Genomic DNA, 22,123 nt, shown 5'->3' on the forward strand with positions numbered 1-22,123 from the left:
CTTTCTCTACCACTTAAGACTCAAACCGGCTTGCAATCACCTTCCCTCCTCCTCCCCACAACAGACACACTGTGAGGTAGGTGAGGCTCAGAGAGAACTGCGACTAGCCCAAGGTCACCCAGCTGGCTTCGTGTGGAGGAGTGGGGAAACCAGCCCGGTTCACCAGATTAGCCTCTGCCACTCATGTGGAGGAGGAGTGGGGAATCAAACCCGGTTCTCCAGATCAGAGTCCATCACTCCAAATCACCGCTCTTAACCACTACACCACTCTGGCTCCAAGATCAGAATGCCTCATAAGAACACGTTTCAGCGGGTGGTTGTGTTAGTCTGTAGTAGAACAGCTAGGCACGAGTCCAGTAGCATCTTCGAGACTAATGAGATTTTCGGGGTATGAGCTTTCGGGGTATGAGCACCTCGGGAGGTGGTAAGCTCTCCTTCCCTGGAAGTTTTTAAGAAGAGGTTAGATGGCCATCTGTCAGCAATGCTGATTCTGTGACCTTAGGCAGATGATGACAGGGAGGGCATCTTGGGCATCTTCTGGTCACTAGGTGTTGTGGGGGGGAGGTAGTTGTGAATTTCCTGCATTGTGCAGGGGGTTGGACTTGATGACCCTGGTGGTCCCTTCCAACTCTATAATTCTATGAGTGTCAAAGCTACCCGACAGTCAGAGGCATCTGATGAAGGGAGCTCTGCCTCTCAAAAGCTTCTACCCCGAAAATCTTGTTGGTCTCTAAGGTGCTCCTGGACTCGAATCTTGCTCATCAGAACAACAGGCTTGGTAGAGCCACTCTGAAATAAAGGGGATTTGCTAGTGTTTGCCTTTGGCTTGAGGGAAATCCCCCATGAAGCAATTCAGGTGCCCTGGCCTGGAGCTTTGCAGTGGAAATGCAAAGTCTCCCACCCAGGAAGCTGTAAAGGAATAAAGTTGATCCTGGGGCTAGACAGTCCAAGGCTGCACATCACCTTTATGACGGGAAACAACCTTTCTGGCCTGCTCAGAACTGGAAAAAACCAGGCTGAAGGGGAGTCCCATGTTCAGTTCTGGGAAAGAACTGGGAACCAACTTTTGCCTTGTGGAAAGGCGGCATACAAATATTTTCACTAAATAAAACTGAATCAAGTCAGACTCCCATGGTAAAGGACTCTTACCTGGAAGCTCCTGAAGCCCGTGAACTTTTTTGTGGGAGAGGCCCCCTCCGCCTTGTTCCTTCCTTGGTCCTGCCAGCAGAGCGCTGAATGACACACTCTAGGCCAGGCCAGGCCACTAGGGTTGCCAACTTTCGTTTTAAAAATTCCTGGAAATTTGGGGGTGGAGACTAGGAAGGGGGGCGTTTGGTGGTGGTGGGGGTCTCAGTGAGGTATAATGCCACAGAGGTCACCCTCCAAAGCAGCCATTTTCTGCAGAGGAACTGATCTTCATAGAGTGGAGATCAGCTGCAATTCTGGGGGATCTCCAGGGCCCACCTGGAGGATGGCAACCCTACATGCCACACAGCGTTTATTTCATTTTGGTCCTGAAACTGGCAAACCAGCTTCTGTCGTCTCTCTGGAGTGGGGCTGAAAGTTGTCCTGGTTCCGCTCAAGGCCGGGGGGGGGGGGGCAGCCCCCACCCACAGTTGCTTCAGCAGCCAGCACGGATGCTGCAAACATGGTGCCCCGTCTCTAGGGGAGGGGGGTTCTGTTGCTTACGGTTGCTATGGGGCCCACCTAGTGCCACAACGCTGGTGTGACTGCTCAGGCTCTGGGACCTGCTATGGTTGCTGGTTTTTGTGGGGCTTCTTTGGTTGTACCAGGGCTTCAAGGTACCCTTTATAAATAGGGTGGCCAGGTCCCTCTTCGCCACCAGTGGGAGGTTTTTAAGGCGGAGCCTGAGGGGGTCGGGGTTTGGGGAGGGTCTTCAATGCCATAGAGTCCAATTGCTAAAGCAGCCATTTTCTCCAGGGGGACTGATCTCTGTTGGCTGGAGGTCAGTCATAATAGCTGGAGATCTCCAGCCACCACCTGGAGGTTGTAGCAAACAAACGTTAGCGTGCTGTATAGTTACTTGAGCAAACCCAAACCAGCAACGTGTTGCAAAAACAATGAATAATTCAAAATTAAATACTTGTAATAGTGTTATTCAAACTATCATATACACTATATACAATGAACTTGGTTTACAAACTGAACTGTATATACCAAAGAACACAAAATTAAACTACAGAACATAGGTACAATGTCCATTTTTTGCAGTCCTTTTAGCTGTATAGAACGTCTTGTCATTCAAGAGGTAAGAAGGTCAGTTCTTCATTTAAACAGAAGCCCGGTTGTCTTTCTGTTTCGGCTTAACAAAAAAGCCTTCCTCAGCGGCCACTACAAAAATACAGCAATATACACAATGCAAAATGGTCTATAAATAACAGGAATCAAAAGTAAGCATTATAGGAATAAACAAACAATTGATACTTACACGCGAGCTGTTACTAACTGGCTTTCGCGTTGGCAAAGTAGTCCTGAGTACGGAGAGCATTTAAAGAGTCTAGTCACCTGATACAAGGAGACCATGTGAGCAGAATGTTTTAAAGTGACAGAACCATATAGTGTAAGTGATGTACTTGCTCATAGGTAACATGCTAGATCTAGCGATGTGTTTAGTCCTTTAGGATGTAAGGAATCGAACATATGTATGTACTTAGATTCTTGACGTCTAAGTATCAATTCAATGTCAGTTTTCTCATATTTCTTAGTGTTAGTATAACGCCATAATACAAAGAAAGAAAGTTCCTCATCAGAGTGGTTTTTCTCCAGGAAATGTGAGGTAAGGGGAGCCTCCAGAACGTGATTTCTTACTCTGGACCTGTGCTCACTGATCCGGTATTTTATAGGTCTCTGGGTTTGTCCAATATACCAGAGAGGACATGCACATCTGATCACATAAATAAGGTGCCGTGAGTCACAATTATTAAAACTATCAATTTTGAATATGCGACCCGTTACTGGGTTCGTGATTTCACGAACTGTCAGCATGTATTTGCAGCTCTGACAAGAGCCACATTTGAAATTACCTGCAGGCAAATTGGATGAGGACATAGGGCGTGATATTGGATTTATTAGTATGTCTCTAAAAGACCTGGTGCGTTTGTATGCAATCCGTGGAGGTACTTGGCAACCGGGTAGATGTTGCACCAGGTGCCAGTGTTTACGGAGAATTTGGCCAATTAGAGGTGACATGGAAGTATATTGCATCACATAAGTAAGTCGTGTAGGCTTAAGAGTGGTGCATTCTGTAATTAATGATTCCCTAGGTTTGTTATTAGTTTGATGCATAGCATTTAGAATGACATGTTTAGGGTATCCCCGTTGTAGGAGATCAGCATTCAAATTGTGTGCTGCTTGGAAAAAATCAACTTGTTGAGTTGAATTCCGTTTCAATCGAAGTAATTGGCCATATGGGATATTATTTTTTAGATGGACCGGATGGAAAGAATCATAATGCAATAAAGCATTCCTGGCCATAGACTTTTTATAGGGGCGAACGCCCAATTTACCATCAGAATTTTTGTAAACGGTCACATCTAGAAACGGAATTGACTCTAAATTACATGCCCCACTCAATTGAATATTTAGATCTTGTTCATTAATCCATTGGTTAAATTGCATGAAACTATGTGCATCTTGCATAGCCAAGCAAACATCATCTATGTAACGAAAATAAAAAAAGATCTTATTGCTAAATGGGTTATTGGTCAATATATGTGCATATTCAAATGCGATCATATAAATATTTGCAATTGAGGGCGCACAGGCGCTCCCCATGGCGACCCCATGTATCTGCAAATAAAATTCCTCATCATATACAAAGTAGTTCTTTTCCATAACAATGTCAAGTAAGTTCAAAAGAAATGGGGTCGGAGGTTGTAAGTTAGCACGTGAGTCCAATAAATCAGCAATTATAACACGTACTACGTCCGTGGGGACATTTGTGTATAGTGCGTTAACATCTAGGGTGCAAAGCACCGCAGTCAGTGGTATAGTCAGTTGTTCTATGCATGTAATAAAATGTTTAGTGTCTTTAATATATGCTGGAGTTTTTAAAGTAAACTCATGAAGGAAGGATTCTAGATACTTAGCTAAGGGTTCTAAGGCAGAGGAAATCCCTGCAACGATTGGTCTACCTGGTGGAGGGCGGGTCTGTTTGTGGATTTTAGGCAGAACATAAAACTTAGGTACTTTGGGAAACTCATTATATAAATATTCAGCAGTCGCTTTTGATATGTGGTCAGCAGCTAATGCTTCATTCACCACTGTTCTAATAATCAGTTGTACTTCCTCTGTGGGGTCATGTGTCAGGCGCTTGTAAAATTGCGTATTGCTAAGTTGTCGTTTTATCTCATTGTGGTAATCTGCTTGTGATAATACCACAATGGCCCCGCCCTTATCAGCGGGTTGAATCACTATATCGGGTTGTGCTGCTAGCAGGGGCCATTGTGGTATTATCACAAGCAGATTACCACAATGAGATAAAACGACAACTTAGCAATACGCAATTTTACAAGCGCCTGACACATGACCCCACAGAGGAAGTACAACTGATTATTAGAACAGTGGTGAATGAAGCATTAGCTGCTGACCACATATCAAAAGCGACTGCTGAATATTTATATAATGAGTTTCCCAAAGTACCTAAGTTTTATGTTCTGCCTAAAATCCACAAACAGACCCGCCCTCCACCAGGTAGACCAATCGTTGCAGGGATTTCCTCTGCCTTAGAACCCTTAGCTAAGTATCTAGAATCCTTCCTTCATGAGTTTACTTTAAAAACTCCAGCATATATTAAAGACACTAAACATTTTATTACATGCATAGAACAACTGACTATACCACTGACTGCGGTGCTTTGCACCCTAGATGTTAACGCACTATACACAAATGTCCCCACGGACGTAGTACGTGTTATAATTGCTGATTTATTGGACTCACGTGCTAACTTACAACCTCCGACCCCATTTCTTTTGAACTTACTTGACATTGTTATGGAAAAGAACTACTTTGTATATGATGAGGAATTTTATTTGCAGATACATGGGGTCGCCATGGGGAGCGCCTGTGCGCCCTCAATTGCAAATATTTATATGATCGCATTTGAATATGCACATATATTGACCAATAACCCATTTAGCAATAAGATCTTTTTTTATTTTCGTTACATAGATGATGTTTGCTTGGCTATGCAAGATGCACATAGTTTCATGCAATTTAACCAATGGATTAATGAACAAGATCTAAATATTCAATTGAGTGGGGCATGTAATTTAGAGTCAATTCCGTTTCTAGATGTGACCGTTTACAAAAATTCTGATGGTAAATTGGGCGTTCGCCCCTATAAAAAGTCTATGGCCAGGAATGCTTTATTGCATTATGATTCTTTCCATCCGGTCCATCTAAAAAATAATATCCCATATGGCCAATTACTTCGATTGAAACGGAATTCAACTCAACAAGTTGATTTTTTCCAAGCAGCACACAATTTGAATGCTGATCTCCTACAACGGGGATACCCTAAACATGTCATTCTAAATGCTATGCATCAAACTAATAACAAACCTAGGGAATCATTAATTACAGAATGCACCACTCTTAAGCCTACACGACTTACTTATGTGATGCAATATACTTCCATGTCACCTCTAATTGGCCAAATTCTCCGTAAACACTGGCACCTGGTGCAACATCTACCCGGTTGCCAAGTACCTCCACGGATTGCATACAAACGCACCAGGTCTTTTAGAGACATACTAATAAATCCAATATCACGCCCTATGTCCTCATCCAATTTGCCTGCAGGTAATTTCAAATGTGGCTCTTGTCAGAGCTGCAAATACATGCTGACAGTTCGTGAAATCACGAACCCAGTAACGGGTCGCATATTCAAAATTGATAGTTTTAATAATTGTGACTCACGGCACCTTATTTATGTGATCAGATGTGCATGTCCTCTCTGGTATATTGGACAAACCCAGAGACCTATAAAATACCGGATCAGTGAGCACAGGTCCAGAGTAAGAAATCACGTTCTGGAGGCTCCCCTTACCTCACATTTCCTGGAGAAAAACCACTCTGATGAGGAACTTTCTTTCTTTGTATTATGGCGTTATACTAACACTAAGAAATATGAGAAAACTGACATTGAATTGATACTTAGACGTCAAGAATCTAAGTACATACATATGTTCGATTCCTTACATCCTAAAGGACTAAACACATCGCTAGATCTAGCATGTTACCTATGAGCAAGTACATCACTTACACTATATGGTTCTGTCACTTTAAAACATTCTGCTCACATGGTCTCCTTGTATCAGGTGACTAGACTCTTTAAATGCTCTCCGTACTCAGGACTACTTTGCCAACGCGAAAGCCAGTTAGTAACAGCTCGCGTGTAAGTATCAATTGTTTGTTTATTCCTATAATGCTTACTTTTGATTCCTGTTATTTATAGACCATTTTGCATTGTGTATATTGCTGTATTTTTGTAGTGGCCGCTGAGGAAGGCTTTTTTGTTAAGCCGAAACAGAAAGACAACCGGGCTTCTGTTTAAATGAAGAACTGACCTTCTTACCTCTTGAATGACAAGACGTTCTATACAGCTAAAAGGACTGCAAAAAATGGACATTGTACCTATGTTCTGTAGTTTAATTTTGTGTTCTTTGGTATATACAGTTCAGTTTGTAAACCAAGTTCATTGTATATAGTGTATATGATAGTTTGAATAACACTATTACAAGTATTTAATTTTGAATTATTCATTGTTTTTGCAACACGTTGCTGGTTTGGGTTTGCTCAACCACCTGGAGGTTGGCAACTCTATTTATAAGGGGGCATCTTCAGGGAGGGGAGTGCTGGAGCTTGAAGTGTGTCTTTGTGTGACCTCCTGTTGTGTGGTTGATGTGGGGGAGTCTCGGCATGAAGGCACTCCCCAAGAGGAGGGCTAGGTGCCCTCCCTGAGGCCCAGGGTTGCCCCCTGTAATGCCCAGGCCCCTGTGCTCCTGGGGGAGGGGGGTCTGCAGAGACCTCCTGATGCTGGTTTCACAAGCGAGCCCATCCTGGTGAGCCGAAGGATGGAGTCTTTGGCTCTGGGGATGATGTGGAGGCCCTCAGGTGCCCCTGTCAATGTGCAAGCTGGGAGGGGGAGGTTCCCACCCTCCAGATGGGGCCTGGAGATCTTCGGGAACTACAACTAATCTCCAGACTTCAGAGATCAGTTCCCACTCAGAAAATGGCTGCTTTAGAGGGTGGTATTATACAATGTTGAGGTCCCTCTCCTCCCCAAACTTGGTCCTCCCCAGGTTCCACCCCCAAAACACCAGGAATTTCCCAACCCTGGAGCTGACAACCCTCTAAAAAGGGTGGCAGCTGCCCACTGCTGGACAAATGTGTGTGTTCCTTGACTCTCCATTGGTCTCGGCGGCCTGTCCCAATGCCAGCTGCTTCTGTGCTCTCCGGGCTTTGAGGGCATCCAGTGGAGAGCTCAGCCCCTTATCTCTAACTACTCTGGATTTTGCTTTGTAGTTGCATTAAGTGCTGTATGGGTGAGTTCCTCAACACTAGGGTTGCCCACCTCCAGCTGGGGGCTGGAGATCTCCCAGAATTACAACTGCTCTCCAGACTACAAATTTGCTTATTTATTCCTGATTTCCCAGGAGCACCCATTCTCCTCACACCCTTCTCCCTGCCTCCTTCTCTCCAGCAGGTCTTCTCTAGGACAGAGAAACAGCCACGCCTTGTCTCCGGCCCCATGGGGTTGAAAATGTCCCTCTTCCGGGGGCCCTTGGTCCTTTGGGATTTCAGCTTCTCCAATCCAGAGATAAAGCTCTCCCAGAAGGTCCAAGGGAATAAGTTTTTTCCATTTCAGGTGCAGCAGCCCAGAGGTGAGGAATCTCCTGGGGTGGCGCTTGGCCACAGGGGAGGGAAGCTTTTCCTACCCAGTTGATCCAGTGTGGCAGCTGTACTGGGAGGTAGAATCGACGTGGTTTCAGGATCCTTCGTTCTGCACATTTGAATAGCCCTGCACCCCAAATCACAGGTCCCAGTTAGAGGCTTTTGGCACCCACCCGGTTACTCTTGGGAACTGGTATGGCAAGGGAGAGGAAAACTGGGGACCTGTTCTATGAAGGAACAGAGTTACAAGCCCCATTGCCTGGGGTCCTGGGAGGTTTGAGCACACCACAGATTCCTAAGTCACCATTCGGCAATGCTGACACTACCTAGTTATTTGACTGTCCAAGTCCCTTTCCCTTGGGTGTGACATTCTAGCGAGGTGTGGGATGGTAGGCACTTCTATTCTATTGGACTGGAGCCAGTAGCACCTGTAAGCACTAAAGCCCTCTGCACTTGAAGCTGGGTGGCTCCTTCCTTCAACCTCCTTTCTGCCAGCTACAAGTTTGCAACTGGTTTCCCAATATGACCAGAGTATTACTGGGGTGCATTCTAGGACGGAGGGCATTTCTCCACGGCCAAAGAGGCATCCTGCCTTCCCAAACCAACCGCCCCACAGGAGTCGTCCTGAGCTCTTCTCTCACTAGGACTCTTGTTAGATCCACCCTTCACCCCTGCCTTCTGGGGGGGCCCGCTGAGCTGGTGGTGACACCTTGCCTTCCACTTGTTTACTCCTCCAGTAACATGCCTCCAAACCTCTCTGAAAAATACAAACAAAACATATAAAATAAAGCTGAAATCATTTGCTTTGATTATAGCAACCTGTTACTTTCCCCACATGTGTAAAACAATGTAATTTGCATTTGCAGTAGCTAAATTCAGGCCTGTGCCATACTGCCCTGTCCTGGCCTTGGAGATGCCTGGTTCTGTGACCTGAACAATGGAAAGGCCTCCAGCAGCCCTTTTCTGGTGGCACCTGGCTGAGTTTGCTGGGGACCTGACCCTCGTCTCTTGCTCTCTCTCTCCCTCCTCCGCCTTGCAGTGTTTGTGATGGAGTACTACAAGGACCTGCTCTGGAAGGGGGCCTTGCTCTTCACCGTTTCTCTGGTGGCCAGCGTCTTTTACTTCAGGGCAGAAACGGTAGGCACCGGATTTGCGGTTCTTAAGGTCAGCCGCCTTGCCTGTCTCCAAGTACTCCTTTATAGATGGGCTCTTGCCCCCCCCCCCCCACGGAGCCTCCTTCCTCTCCCTGCTCTCCTTCAAACCCCTTCGGCAAAATCTAGGTGGTCCATGGAAGAGTTGGCCTCCCGCCCAACCCAAATGCCACTGACTCATGAGGGACAACATTTCCTCCTGCTCATCCTTGCTACTTTTGCTACTATCTAGACATTGGGAAGAATTTTCTAACAGTCAGAGATGTTCCTTGGTCGAACAGGCTTCCTCGGGAGGTGGTGGGCTCTCCTTCCCTGGAGGTTTTGAAGCAGAGGCTAGATGGCCGTCTGCCAGCAATGCTGATTCTATGACCTTAGGCAGATCATGGGAGGGGGGCATCTTGGCCATCTTCTGGGCACTGGGTGTGTGTGTGGGAGGTAGTTGTGAGTTTCCTGCATTGTGCAGGGGGTTGGACTAGATGACCCTGGTGGCCCCTTCCAACTCTATGGTTCTGTTCTCTCCCTGTCCTTGGCGGCTGGTGGGAATTGCCTTGTTGCATCACATATTTATTTGGTCCTGTGTGAAAACACACCCTCCCTGCAAGGTGGGGTCACTGCCAATTTGCATGTTACAGCTAGCAATAGGGAAAGCAATTTGTCTCAGGGTCCCGAACGCTTGTGGGGGAGAGGTGGGGCTACAGGGTGCTTTGAGGAGGGGCTGTGGCTCAGTGAAGAGCCTCTGCTTTGCATGCAGATGGTCCCAGTTTCAATCGCCGCAGCCTCTCCACTTAAAAAGCACCAGGCAATAAGTGATGTGAAAGATCTCGGCCTGAGACCCTAGAAAGCTGCTGCCAGTCTGAGTAGACAATACTAACTTTGATGGACCAATGGTACAGGAAAGGGTCCAGGCTCAGTAGAAGAGCACAGGATGTCCCAGATTCAATCCCCAGCTCCTCCAGTTTCAATGACCAGGCAGTAGGTAACATGAAATACCTTTCTCTGCCTGAGGGCCTGGAGAGCCGCTGCCAGTCTGAGTAGACAGTACTGACCTTTGGTTCTTGTGGGTTATCCGGGCTGTATAACCGTGGTCTTGGTATTTTCTTTCCTGACGTTTCGCCAGCAGCTGTGGCAGGCATCTTCAGAGGAGTAACACTGAAGGACTGTCCTTCAGTGTTACTCCTCTGAAGATGCCTGCCACAGCTGCTAGCGAAACGTCAGGAAAGAAAATACCAAGACCACGGTTACACAGCCTGGATAACCCACAAGAACCAATGAACTCTGACCGTGAAAGCCTTCGACAATACTGACCTTGATGGTCTGATGCAGTATAAGGCAGCTTCATGTGTGTTTGTTTGCGTGTTCTTCCCTCCTTCTTCATCTGCACACAGTCCCTGGTCTGTATGCCTGGCTAAGCTGGCGAAGGTGGTCTCAGAGCTTGTGCTGACCCTCCCTAGGCCTGCAGTGTCCGCTTTGGGCCAACTTTCTTGGGTACTGCTCAGGATTTCACACCTCCCCTGTTGGCCACAGGGTGACCGATCTTTCGTGGTCCGATGCAGCTTGCAGGATGAAAACTAGAGTGAACATAACAACATAAGAACATCAGAAAGGCCCTGCTGGATCAGACCCAGGCCCATCAAGTCCAGCAGTCTGTTCAAACAGGGGCCAACGAGGTGCCTCTAAGAAGCCCACAAGCAAGACGGCTGCAGCAGCATTATCCAGGGCATGTTCCACTCTGGCTGTTGGAGTGGCCATTGGAACAAGGGAGGCATTTCCCAGCCAAGGTGTGGATTTCAGGTGGTCTTTCTCTCCAGAGGGCTGGTGGAGTCTCTGTTTCTGCCCCTGGAGCTTAGTAGATATAGGGTTGCCAAACCCCAGGTGTGTGTGTGGGGGGGAGTGGAGTTCACCTGAAATTACAACTGACCTCCAGACAATAGAGACCAGTTCCCCTGGAGAAAATGGCTGCTTTGGAGGGTGAACCCTAGAGCATCGTACCTCCCTGAGGTCCCTCCCCATCCCAAACCCTGCCCTTCACAGGCCCCATCCCCAAAATATCCAGGAATTTCCCAACCCAGAATTGGCAACTCTACATCCACCAGATGTGTCCACCCTAGACTGACCTGGCTCTGGTGTATTTTTCAGAATAAACCAACACCTTTATGCCAGAGTGATCATGAAAGAGCTTCCATTCCCACTGCTTTGAGTCTAAGCACGGCAGGGAACTCTAAGAGCATGTGGAGGGATGCAAGAAAGGCAATCTTTATGTAAGGAAGACGTTCATGATAAACAGATAAATCGGGTTGCCATCTCTGGGTCTGTAAATTTCCAGAGCCTGGGGAGAGTAGAGTTTGGGGAGAGGAGAGGCCTCAGCAGGGATGTAATGCCACAGAGTCCACCCTCCAAAGCAGCCATTTTCTCCAGGGGGACTGATCTCTTTTCTCTGGAGACCAGCTGTAATTCCAGGAGATCTCCAGGCCCCACCTGGAGGTTGGCAACCCTCAATTGGCTTCCTCTGCAGATGCGAGGTAGGCAGGAAACGGGCTGAGTCTCTGAAAGGATTGGGGGCTCACTTTGGCCCCCGGGCCCGGTAACTTCACCTCATGCTCTGCCCTGCAGGGCTTCCAAAATTTCGTTGGCTTCTTCATCTACGGCATCACGATTGGGCTGTGGCTGATCATCAGCAACATGCACAAACGGCGGCTGATCATCAACCACAACAAGGAGCGCTACCAGTTCTACATCAAGGGCTGCCTCTGGCAGGAGGGCCCCCTCTACCAGATCTACGTGCGCCTGGTGGCCCAGCGGGACGGTGAGTGCCTAATGGGCGGGCGGGCGGGCGGGCGGGCAGGGGCTGCCGTTTGGCCTGCTAATCTGGGTCCAGGTTTGTTCCAAGATGGACCCCTTAATCCAGGCCAGCCAGGGGATTCCAATGACCAAACCCCTCAAGCGACTTCTGGGGGGCACCATTAGCAGACACCACCACAAGCCGGGTCCCACCCAGCTCCTGTGGAATAGGGTTGCCATCCTCCAGGTGGGACCTGGAACTTGGCTTGCCAGCTCCGGGTTGGGAAATACCTGGAGGTTTTGGGGGCAGAGCCTGAGGAGGGCGGGGTTTGGGGAGGGGAGGGGCTTCAAGGCCATAGAGTCCAATGGCCAAAGGCTGCCATTTCCTCCAGGGGAACTGATCTCTATCAGCTGGAGATCAGTTGTAATAGCGGGAGATCTCCAGTCACCATCTGGAGGCTGGTAACCCTACCTGGAGCTCTCCTGGAATTACAACTGATAGACAACAGAGATTGGTTTTCCTGGATGACATGACACCTTTGGAGGATGCACGTTTTATGGCATTATACCCTGCTGAGGTTTCCCCCCCCTCAAAAAATCCAGCCCTCCCCAGGCTACACTTCCAAATCTCCAGGAATTTCTCAACCCAGAGTTGCTTTAGGGTCTTGGCTTGGACCTGGATGGCGGTGGCCACCTCTCCAGAGGATCTGCACAAAGCAGCTTACAAAATAAAATGTAATAAAAACAGAACACCAAAAGTTAATAAAATCGAGCACGGTATAGTGGGGATCTGATCCTACTCTGATCCAGTCCCAGATCCAATCACGTCTGACATTCCAGCTGCAACCGCCCCCCCTCCCCGGCTCTGAGGCCAGAATCAGAATCTGCTCTTGTTCTCCTGTTGCTGACTTGAGCTATTTATATCACCCAGTACTTGGCACAGTTTTTAACTTCAGTTGCAATCTGCCTTGGTGAACATCACAGTTGGACGGAAAGGTGGGCAGAAACCTTGTCGATAAGTACATCACCTGCAGAGCGAGTTGCCAAAAAGCTTCCAGCTCTGCTGAATCCTGAGTAGCGGCTGGAACACGGTGTGCGTTCTCTCTCTCCCCCTCATTCCAGCCTACGGGAAACTGTTCTACAGCCTCATTATTAACGGATACCGTCTGGAGGTGCTCACCTTGGCCAATCTCTCCAGCAAGTTTGAGGTGAGCATGAAAATTTCTCTGGGCTTGAGTGCTAAGATGGCTTAGTCACCACCTGAGTCTGCTCTGCAGTAGACCTATTCTCTGTATCTTTGGCAGCACCATGGCAGGCACAAATGCAACCCATGTGCAGCTTTCCCCATCAGATTTTCCCCACTTGCTTTCTTCACCGGTTGCCCTGAAATGGCCCCACTTGGCCTCTTCTGATCATAGAATCCTACAGTTGGAAGGGGGACCACCAGGGTCATCTAGTCCAACCCCCTGCACAATGCAGGAAATTCACAACTACCTCCCCCCCACACCCCCAGTGACCCCTACTCCATGCCTAGAAGATGGGGAGAAAACCCTCCAGGATCCCTGGCCAATCTGGCCTGGAGTAAAATTGCCAGCGTGGTGTAGTGGTTAAGAGCAGTGGTTTGGAATTTAAGCCAGCCTAGAATGGTTTGGCTCTAAGTTACACAGAAATGCTTGACTTCTTGGGTCCTGGGATGCCCAGGAGAAAGGAGGTTATGTTAATATTTTAAGTAAGTAAAGTGGTTAAGAGTGGTGGTTTGGAGCAGTGGACTCTGATCTGGAGAACCGGGTTTGATTCCCCATTCCTACACAAGAAGCCTGCTGGGTGACCTTGGGCTAGTCACACTCTCTCAGCCCCACCTACCTCACAGGGTATCTGTTGTGGGGAGGGGAGGGGTAGGTGATTGCAATTCAATTTGATTCTTCCTTAAGTGGTAAAGAAAGTCGGCATATAAAAACCAACTCTTCTTCTTCTTAATTTGTTCACAAATTATCCAAGAGTGGTGGTGAACAGTGAAGTGGCTCGACTCACAGGATGGAGAGAGCATAAGGGGATGACTGAGCTCCAAAAAGGATCTCTCCATACTGTGAGTGAGCAGGCTTCCAAATGGCAGATGGAATTCATTGTAAGTCAGTGTTACACATTTGGGCAAAAGCAGCTTCTTTTCACATGTATGCTGATGGGGCCTGAGCCGGGGATGGCAACTTGCAGTTGTGGGTAGAAAGCTGAAAATGTCAACTCTGTGTGCAGCAGCAGTGATTAAATGTGGCAGATTCTCTGCCAGGGATTATCAACCCAGGGACTGGGAATGTAACCACTGACAGAGTAGTGGTCTTACACAAGTGTCCAGTGCGGCCAGATTTGGGCTACCGTGTACAGTTCTGGTTGCCACGCTGCAAAAAGGATATAGAAGAGCTGAGAAAAGGGCAACCAAAATGTACATGGGGTTGGAGTTGCCTTTCCTATGAAGCAAGGCAAAAGCATGTGGGGCTGAGTTTAGGGGAAAGGTGGCTGCTTAGGGCCAAAGGACACATTACAGATTTTGGCAAGTCAGCGCCAGGTTTCCTGGACCCAACTCACTTCCCCCAGAGTCACACAGCAGCTGCAGAAAAAGGAATTTTAAAGCCCACGGGAGCCCTACCTGGCTTGATGGTGTGGGGGAGGAGGGACCCCTGCCCCCCCCAACTTTTTCCCCAAGCCCAAATGGCTGTGGGGCCTACTTTGGAGTCGCACCTCCCCACTGTGTCTTTTTTGGCACCCCACCAGCACCCGTGCTCCTTAGATGTCAGTCCATGAGGGGTGGGGAAGAGTTGGCCTCCCAGCTCTCGTTGAGGGAGAGGGCCAGGCAGTGGGCCTTGGGGTTCTCATGACCTCCCCCAGTTTAAACACCAGTCTCTTCCCCCCTCCCTCCACAGCCAATAGATATTCTGGGGCGCCGCATAGCACGCAATCTGAACCTCAACTACTTTGATTATGAGGACATCTCCACCCGCCACGTGATCCGTCACAGGCCGCCCGAGGCCAAGAAGGGGGAGTCGTCGTCGTCGTCCAATGAGGACCAGAATGTATGAGCGGGGGTATGATGGTAATGATGGGGAGGGAGGCTGCCTATTAAATATGTGGAGGGGGTGGGACCAGGGCCTCTGTGGAAAACAGTTGTCTCCAAAGTGTCTGTTCTTTCTCAGGACTGTCTCTGAACGTTTGAGATAGTGGATATTTTACTGCGCCAGATTTTATACGGAGAAAAGTTCCATCTGAGAGAGTCCACCAGTGAAAGGCTCAAGGCCCTGACCAAGAAACCATGGATGGTTGGCACAAGCAGGGGCAGCCCCAAACCAGGCAGCCTGAGAACGTTGTCAGGAGCACAGCCACCAAGCAAATGGGGGTGGGGCCATGGCTCAGTAGTAGTCAACCCCCACCGTGTCCCGTTCAAGGGATCAGACAGTGGGTGATGTGAAAGACCTCGACCGAAGACCCTGCAGAACCGCCAGCAGTCAGAGGAGGCACGAGACTGAGGGTCGCAGGCAGCTTCACGTGTTCAAGTGTTTTCCTTGCTTGCACTCCCTCCATCAAAGGGGGCTCCTGACTGTTGTCCCCTAACAATCAGAACAGCATTGGGCCAAACCCACACGGTGCCCACCTGTGCTGGAGGGCCAGGTCCTTGCGGATTGTGCTTGCTTTCATCCAGCCTGAGAACTCAATCACTTCTTACCAGAGAAGACAAGCATTCCCCAGGGCCATTGAAGTGACCAACCTGTCTTGTAAGGCACAGGATCACTTGCCATTCATCCCCTCTTTGCATCCTTTCACACACACATGAACACAGATAAAGCTGCCTTATACTGAACCAGACCCTTGGTCCATCAAAGTTAGCATTGACTAACTCTCCAGGGTCTCAGGTAGAGGTCATTCACATCACCTACCTGCCTAGTCCCTTTAAGTGGAGATGGCAGGGATTGAACCTGGGACCTTCTGCATGCCACGCAGAGGCTCTACCACTGAGCCATGGCCTTTCCTTTTCAATTACCAGTGGTGGATGGACTGCATAGCCTGTTTCTGGCACTGATGCAGATGGTCACAAGAGTTCCTGAACTCATGAAGCTGCCTTATCCTGAAGCAGACCCTTGGCCCATCGAGATTAACCTTGTCTACTCAGACTGGAAGCGACTCTTCAGGGTCTCAGGCTGAAGTCTTTCACATCACCTGCTGCCTGGTCCTTTCTCACTGGGATGCCGGGCATTGAACCTGGGACGTTCCGCTTGCCAAGCGGATGCTCTGCTTCTGAGTCATAGATAAGAATGTACACACACGAAGCCGCCATATACTGAATCAGAGCCTTGGTCCATCAAGGTCAGTATTGTCTACTCAGACCAGCAACAGATCTCCAGGGTCTCAGGCTGAGGTCATTCACATCACCTACTTGTCTGGTCCCTTTAACTTGAGATGCCAGGGACTGAACATGGGACCTTCTGCATGCCAAGCAGAGGCTCTACTACTGAGCCACAGCCCCTCCCTCACTTGGGGTTTGCCCGTCCCGTCCCCAATGACTGGCAGCCTGAGAAAGCCCCAGTCTAGGGCAAGGGGAGGCGGCCGATTCAGGTGGCAGATTTTGGCCACCGTTAATTGCCCCCAAGTGGGAGACAGGCAGATCCAATCCACGAGGGCCACAACAGAAAACACCCTGCCTCCTTGGGCCGTGACACATGGTGCTGGACACCCCCAGAAGACCCCGCTCTGTAGGGAGGTTGTTCACAGAGGAGCCAATTCTTCTTGCCCTAAGCAGTGTTTTGCCATGCCACTGCTGCAGAACTTGGGTGTCCTCACATTGTTGGGGGGGGGGGGGACTCCCGTTGCTCAAACACCGTCTCTGCCCGCAAAGGAGCCAGCCTGGGCCGATGGTGCCCCACTAGATGGCGCTGCTGCCCTTTGCTGCCTCTGCCAGGGCCCGCTTGCTGCAGGGAGGGAAGAAGAGGAGCTGGTTTTTATATGCCAACTTTCTCTACCACTTAAGGAAGAATCAAACCGGCTTACAATCACCTTCCCTTCCCCTCCCCACAACAGACACCCTGTGAGGTGGGTGGGGCTGAGAGAGCGTGACTAGCCCAAGGTCACCCAGCTGAGCGGGCAACTGGCAGGAAGGAAAAGGGTTAGGCGCTGGCTTCACCAACCTCCCTGGCCTGATCCAGCTGGGAGTCCCCGCCCCACATCACACAGCTGGATTTTACTTTTTAAAAACCCAACAGGTGAGACATCCTGGGTGTATCTCCCTTTTCATGTTGTTGTTCTGGTTTGGCCTGCGCCTGTTCCGTTTGCACATTGAGGCAAGGGGCTGGCTCCGGCCGTGCCCCTTGCTTCAAGCAGCCAAATGCCCAGCAGAAGCACTGCGTGCAGGTCGGGCATGGAGTGGAGACCTGCGCCCCTGGGGTTGGCCAAGGCCTGCCAGAGCGCCCCAGTGCCTTGCCTGGCCCTCCTTCCAAAGCACAGCCCCCCCCTCCTGCTCTGCCCCATTTTCCCTGGAGGGGGGGCCAATCTCATGCTGCTCCAGGAGGACTTTGCTTCCCTTGGCCTTATCGCTGCCGCCACCTTGGTCCTGCCGGCTGGGCTGTGGGGGTGGGATCAGCCTCACCCTTGCATGATTGAGGTGTGTGGGGGTCCCTCACCGGACCCTTCCTCTCCTCTGGCTGCTCTTCCATGCCCCAGAGTACGGTGCTGGGGGGAACTTTCTGTCCCAGCACCAGACACGATTTGTCCAGAGCGTCGTCCTCTGCAGCCAGTGCACACCCCTGCCCACAAGATCCCAGGAGGGTTACCAACTCCAGGTTGAGAAATTCCTGGAGATCTGGGCGTGGAGCCTGGGGAAGACAGGGTTTGGGGAGGGCACGGACCTTAGTGGGGTATAATGCCAAGGAGCCCCACCCTCCAAAGCAGCCATTCCAGGGGGGTGGGTCTCCGCTGTACACCCCATTGGTTAGGCCGCACCTGGAGTCCTGTGTTTTGTTCTGGGGGCCTCACTTCAAAAAGGATGGGGATAGGATGGAGCAGTTGCAGAGGGGAGCGACGAGGATGACCGGGGCCTGCGAAGAAAGGCTGAGGGACCTGGGAATGTTCAGTCTGGAGAAGAGGACGTTGAGGGGGGACACGATTGCTCTCTTGAAGTATTTGAAGGGCTGTCAGGGAGCTGCTCCTGTTGGTTGCAGAGGTTAGAAGTTGCAATAGTGGGTTTAAATTGCAGGTGGAGAAGTACAAGCTGGATATTAGGAAAACATTTTTACAGTACTATTTGTTGGACAGTGGCATCAGCTACCCAGGGAGGGTGGCGAGCTCCCCCTCACAGGCAGTCTTTAAGCAGAGGCTAGACAAACTCATCAGGGATGCTCTAGTCTAGGCTGATCCTGCATTGAGCAGGGGGTTGGACTAGATGGCTTGTCTGGCCCCTTCCAACTCTATGGTTCTATGATTACTCTGGAGGTCAGTTGTAATTCTGGGAGATCTCCAGGCCCCACCTGGAGGCTGGCAACCCTAGATCTCAGTCCTGGGGAACCTCATGGGGCACTTGTGGTCACGAGCAGACAAAGATGTTAAAGCAAACCCTGCAGCATGCTGAGGCCAAGTAACCAGCTCTTTGGGTGCTGGCAGAGCCACTCAGCTGGGCCCAGGGGCCAACCTATGGAAAACAGGCAGGCCCTCCCGCATGCCCGTGGCACTCCAGGGCACTTTGCCAGGAAGTTAAAGGGCCAGTCCAGCCCCCATGTGCTGTGGTACAATCCTCTCGGGGGCCAGGCTAGGTGGGTTTGCAGAGGAAGGTTCCACATTGTCCCCTGGGATCCCTCAGGTCAAGAGGGGTGGACACCGCGAGACTCTGCAAAGAGCCCTCCTCCATGAAGGTTAGGGTTCATAAGCATCCCATTTCCAGCAGTCACCAGTGTGAGATATTCCCAGGAAGCCCGCAAGCAGGGCACAAAGGGCCTTGTTTTCACAAGTAGACTGCATCTGAACACAGAGCTCCATTTAGGTATCGCAGTTAATAGCAGGAGATAGAACAAGAAAGGTCCATCAACTGGGCAAGCCTTTAAAAATGCCATCTCAGCAAGTGTCCGCCACTTAGGGTTGCCAACCTTCAGGTGGGGTCTGGAGATCTCCTGGAATTACAGCTAATTTCCAGAGTACGCAGACCAGTTCCCCTGCAGAAAATGGCAGGTTCCGAGGGCAAACCCTATAGTATTCTTGGTGAAATCCCTCCCCAAATCCCCCCTCCTCGAGCACCATTCCAAAACTGCAGGAATTTCCCAGCCCTGGGTAGGCAACCTGACCACCACTGCCTCTTGCGTCACGGTACTACCGATCAATTCTCACTGGGTGAAACTGGGACAGTGTAGTGGCAGAATCTAGCGTCATAGCAGTGTGTGTGAGAGAGAGAAAGAGAGAGATTCTTTCCATCTCTCTGCCCGCCTGCCCCTTTCCTCTGGCTCAGCTAGCAGAGGGTGTTGGAATCACACACATTTCTTGCAGAGCACAGACTGCTGTAGGCTTGGTGGAAAATGCTGTCAAGTCGCAGCCAACTTCTGGCAACCGCATAAGGTTTTCACGGCAAGAGATGTTCAGAAGTGGTTTTTGCCCCCTCCTGCCTCTGCACTGCAACCCTGGACTTCCTCGGTGGTCTCCCTTCCAAGTACTAACCAGGGCTGATCCTGCTGAGCTTCTGAGATCTTACAAGATTGGGCTAGCCTGGACCATGCGGGTCAGGGTGCCAGAGACTTGAGTCACTCTTGACTTATGGCCACCCTGTGAATCCATGTATCCGCTTATACCATCTTTACTCGCCTCCCACCCCCTTCCTTCCCGTGAATGGGAATAATGTAGATTGAAGGGTTGCCACCTGTACGGCACCTACAGTATGCCTGGGATTCAGTGTGCCATCATGTTGGGGTTTTAGAGCTTTATTGTTTGGTTGTATTAATGACTGTATATATGGAATGTTTTTGAGTTTTTAAATGATGTTACCCATGTGGTGTAGTGGTTAAGAGTGGTGGTTTGGAGAGGTGGACTCTGACCCGGAGAACCGGGTTCGATTCCCCACTCCTCTTCCACATGAGTGGCAGGGGCTAATCTGGTGAACTGGATTTGTTTCCCCACTCCTGCACATGAAGCCAGCTTTGGTGACCTTGGGCTAGTCACACTCTCCGGATTTAAAGGCAGCGTAATCCCTAACCCACACCTCGGTTTTCCACGTGGATTATTCCTGTAATTCACGGCACGTGGGCGCTCCCACCAGACACGAAGGAAACCCGCGGAGTGAACATGACCACACCATCCATAGCTGGAAACATTATTCATCTTTACCAGCTTCTGAGGGGGGTCAGGGATAGTTGATATAGGGAGTCAGCTATAGAGAGCCAGTGTGGTGTAGTGGTTAAGAGCGGTGGTTTGGAGCGATGGAGTCTGATCTAAAGAACCAGGTTCGATTCCCCACGCCTCCACACAAAGCCAGCTGGGTGACCTTGGGCTAGTCACAGCTCTCTCCAACTCTCAGCCTCACCTACCTCACAGGGTGTCTGTTGTGGGGAGGGGGAAGGGAAGGTGATTGTAAACTGGTTTGATTCTCCCTTAAGTGGTAGAGAAAGTTGGCATGTAAAAACCAACTTTGTTTTCTTTGTCTTCCTGAGCCAGCTTGCTGGGGAGGGCGGGTTATAAGTCAAATAATAAATAAATAAATGGGTGTTCTCGGCCCCAGTCCAAGGAGAACCCCCCCCCCGCATTTGGGAATGACAAGCCCCTCCTGTTCTCTCTGCCCTTTGTCCAGATGGGCTACCCCCATCCCACAGCACCACCTTACGGCCAGGTGCAAGCCGATGAGACCCATCCTGAGGAGGCCGTCAAGGGACTGCTCACCCTTCTCTGAGCTGCTGGCTCAGGCTCCTGGCAAACTCAGACCATGATTGCATAGGGACTAGAAACTTAGCCCTTTTTTTTACTTTTATGGAAAGCGTGAGATGGGCCCAATGGGATGGGAGCCTCCCAACCCTGGGGGACTTTGGGGTTGTTGGCAGGACCTCTTGAAACTGGCCCAGCACACTGTCAGATTCCAGCGACGGAGGCTGGATCTCTCCAGCGGGCAGGCCCTGCTGTAACGGAGCCTCCTTGCGCCTCCCCCCCCCCGCCGCCACAATCTCCACGGCTGCAAGAGGCATCCCCTTTTAATTGCTTTTATAGAGTGAACAATGAAACAGACTCCATCCACAACTAATGAAGCCCCCTCCCCTCTGCGCTGGCGGCTGCCTGCGGCCTCCCTTGGGGGGGCAGCTGATCTGTTCCTTTACCGCTTCATTTGTGACCGGTGACAGTGACGAGGCACACAGCACAAAGGGTGGGTGGGGGGCTGCACTGGGTCTTAGTGCCCCTTGTTCCCCACACCCACAGCTGCTTAGGATAGCAGATCTCCACTCCCCCAGTACCAACCTCCTTTACCCATGATGGTTGCAGCAAACAGTTTCTTCCGGGGAGAGTCCGAGCATCTTTGCCTTTCCAGGCATGGGGGTGGTGGGGGTGGGAATGCATGCTCTTTTGCCCAGACTCTGATGCCATGACGCGTGACCCGTGGGGCTCCCTCTGGAGCTTGGATCCACTGCCGTTCCCTTCACATCGACCGATGGGAGGCAAATTCCTCCTGGGGCAAGTTTGAGCATCAGAGCAGCCCCGCTAGATCAGGCCTTTCTCCTTCCAGGGCACCCAGAGAGCTTTGCCACCCTCCGCTCATCCTGAGACTTTGGGAAGCTGTGCCATTCAGGCAGGAGGCAAAGGACACAGGACCCAATCCACCAAGATACTTCCCTGCATGTGCAAGTCAACCTCTGGGGAGGGCTTGCTTGGTAGCACACTGCCCTTGTATAAATCTGTGGTGAGACCACACTTGGATTACTGTGGACAGTTCTGGTCACCACACCTAAAAAAGGATATTGCGGATCTTGGGAAGGTGCAGAAAAGAGCAACCAAAATTATCAGGGGGCTAGAGCAACTGCCCTTTGAGGAGCGGTTAAAAAGCTTAGGGCTGTTTAGCTTGGAAAGAAGGTGGTTGAGGGGAGACATGAAAGAGGTCTATAAAAGTATGCATGGTTTGAAGAGAGTGGACAGGGAGAAGCTTTTCTCCCTCTCTCATAATACCAGAATGTGGGGTCATCTGCTGAAGCTGGAGGGTGAGAGATTCAAAACAGATAAAAGGAAGTATTTCTTCACACCACACATCGTTAAATGGTGGAACTCCCTGCCCCAGGATGTGGTGA

General features: G+C 50.1%; 1 protein-coding gene across 1 annotated transcript; it reads left to right on the forward strand.

Moving 5' to 3' along the window:
- The first annotated feature begins 7,774 nt into the window (after positions 1-7,774).
- On the forward strand, positions 7,775-20,745 carry TMEM249 (transmembrane protein 249). Its single transcript, XM_056854595.1, has 6 exons — positions 7,775-7,907; positions 8,957-9,054; positions 11,679-11,871; positions 12,969-13,054; positions 14,762-14,911; positions 20,647-20,745. The coding sequence occupies exons 1-6, from the start codon at positions 7,775-7,777 to the stop codon at positions 20,743-20,745; spliced, it is 759 nt and encodes a 252-aa protein (XP_056710573.1).
- Positions 20,746-22,123: the final 1,378 nt, after the last annotated feature.

The sequence above is a fragment of the Euleptes europaea genome, chromosome 8 (assembly GCF_029931775.1).
Source record: "Euleptes europaea isolate rEulEur1 chromosome 8, rEulEur1.hap1, whole genome shotgun sequence".
Lineage (NCBI taxonomy): Eukaryota > Metazoa > Chordata > Lepidosauria > Squamata > Sphaerodactylidae > Euleptes > Euleptes europaea.

Excerpts from the sequence above, each read along its gene's own strand:
- TMEM249 (XM_056854595.1), top strand. The coding sequence starts at position 7,775 with ATGGGGTTGAAAATGTCCCTCTTCCGGGGGCCCTTGGTCCTTTGGGAT. Across the intron at positions 7,908-8,956 it reads TCAGGTGCAGCAGCCCAGAG|TGTTTGTGATGGAGTACTAC; the intron begins GTGAGGAATCTC and ends TCCGCCTTGCAG. Across the intron at positions 13,055-14,761 it reads ATCTCTCCAGCAAGTTTGAG|CCAATAGATATTCTGGGGCG; the intron begins GTGAGCATGAAA and ends CTCCCTCCACAG.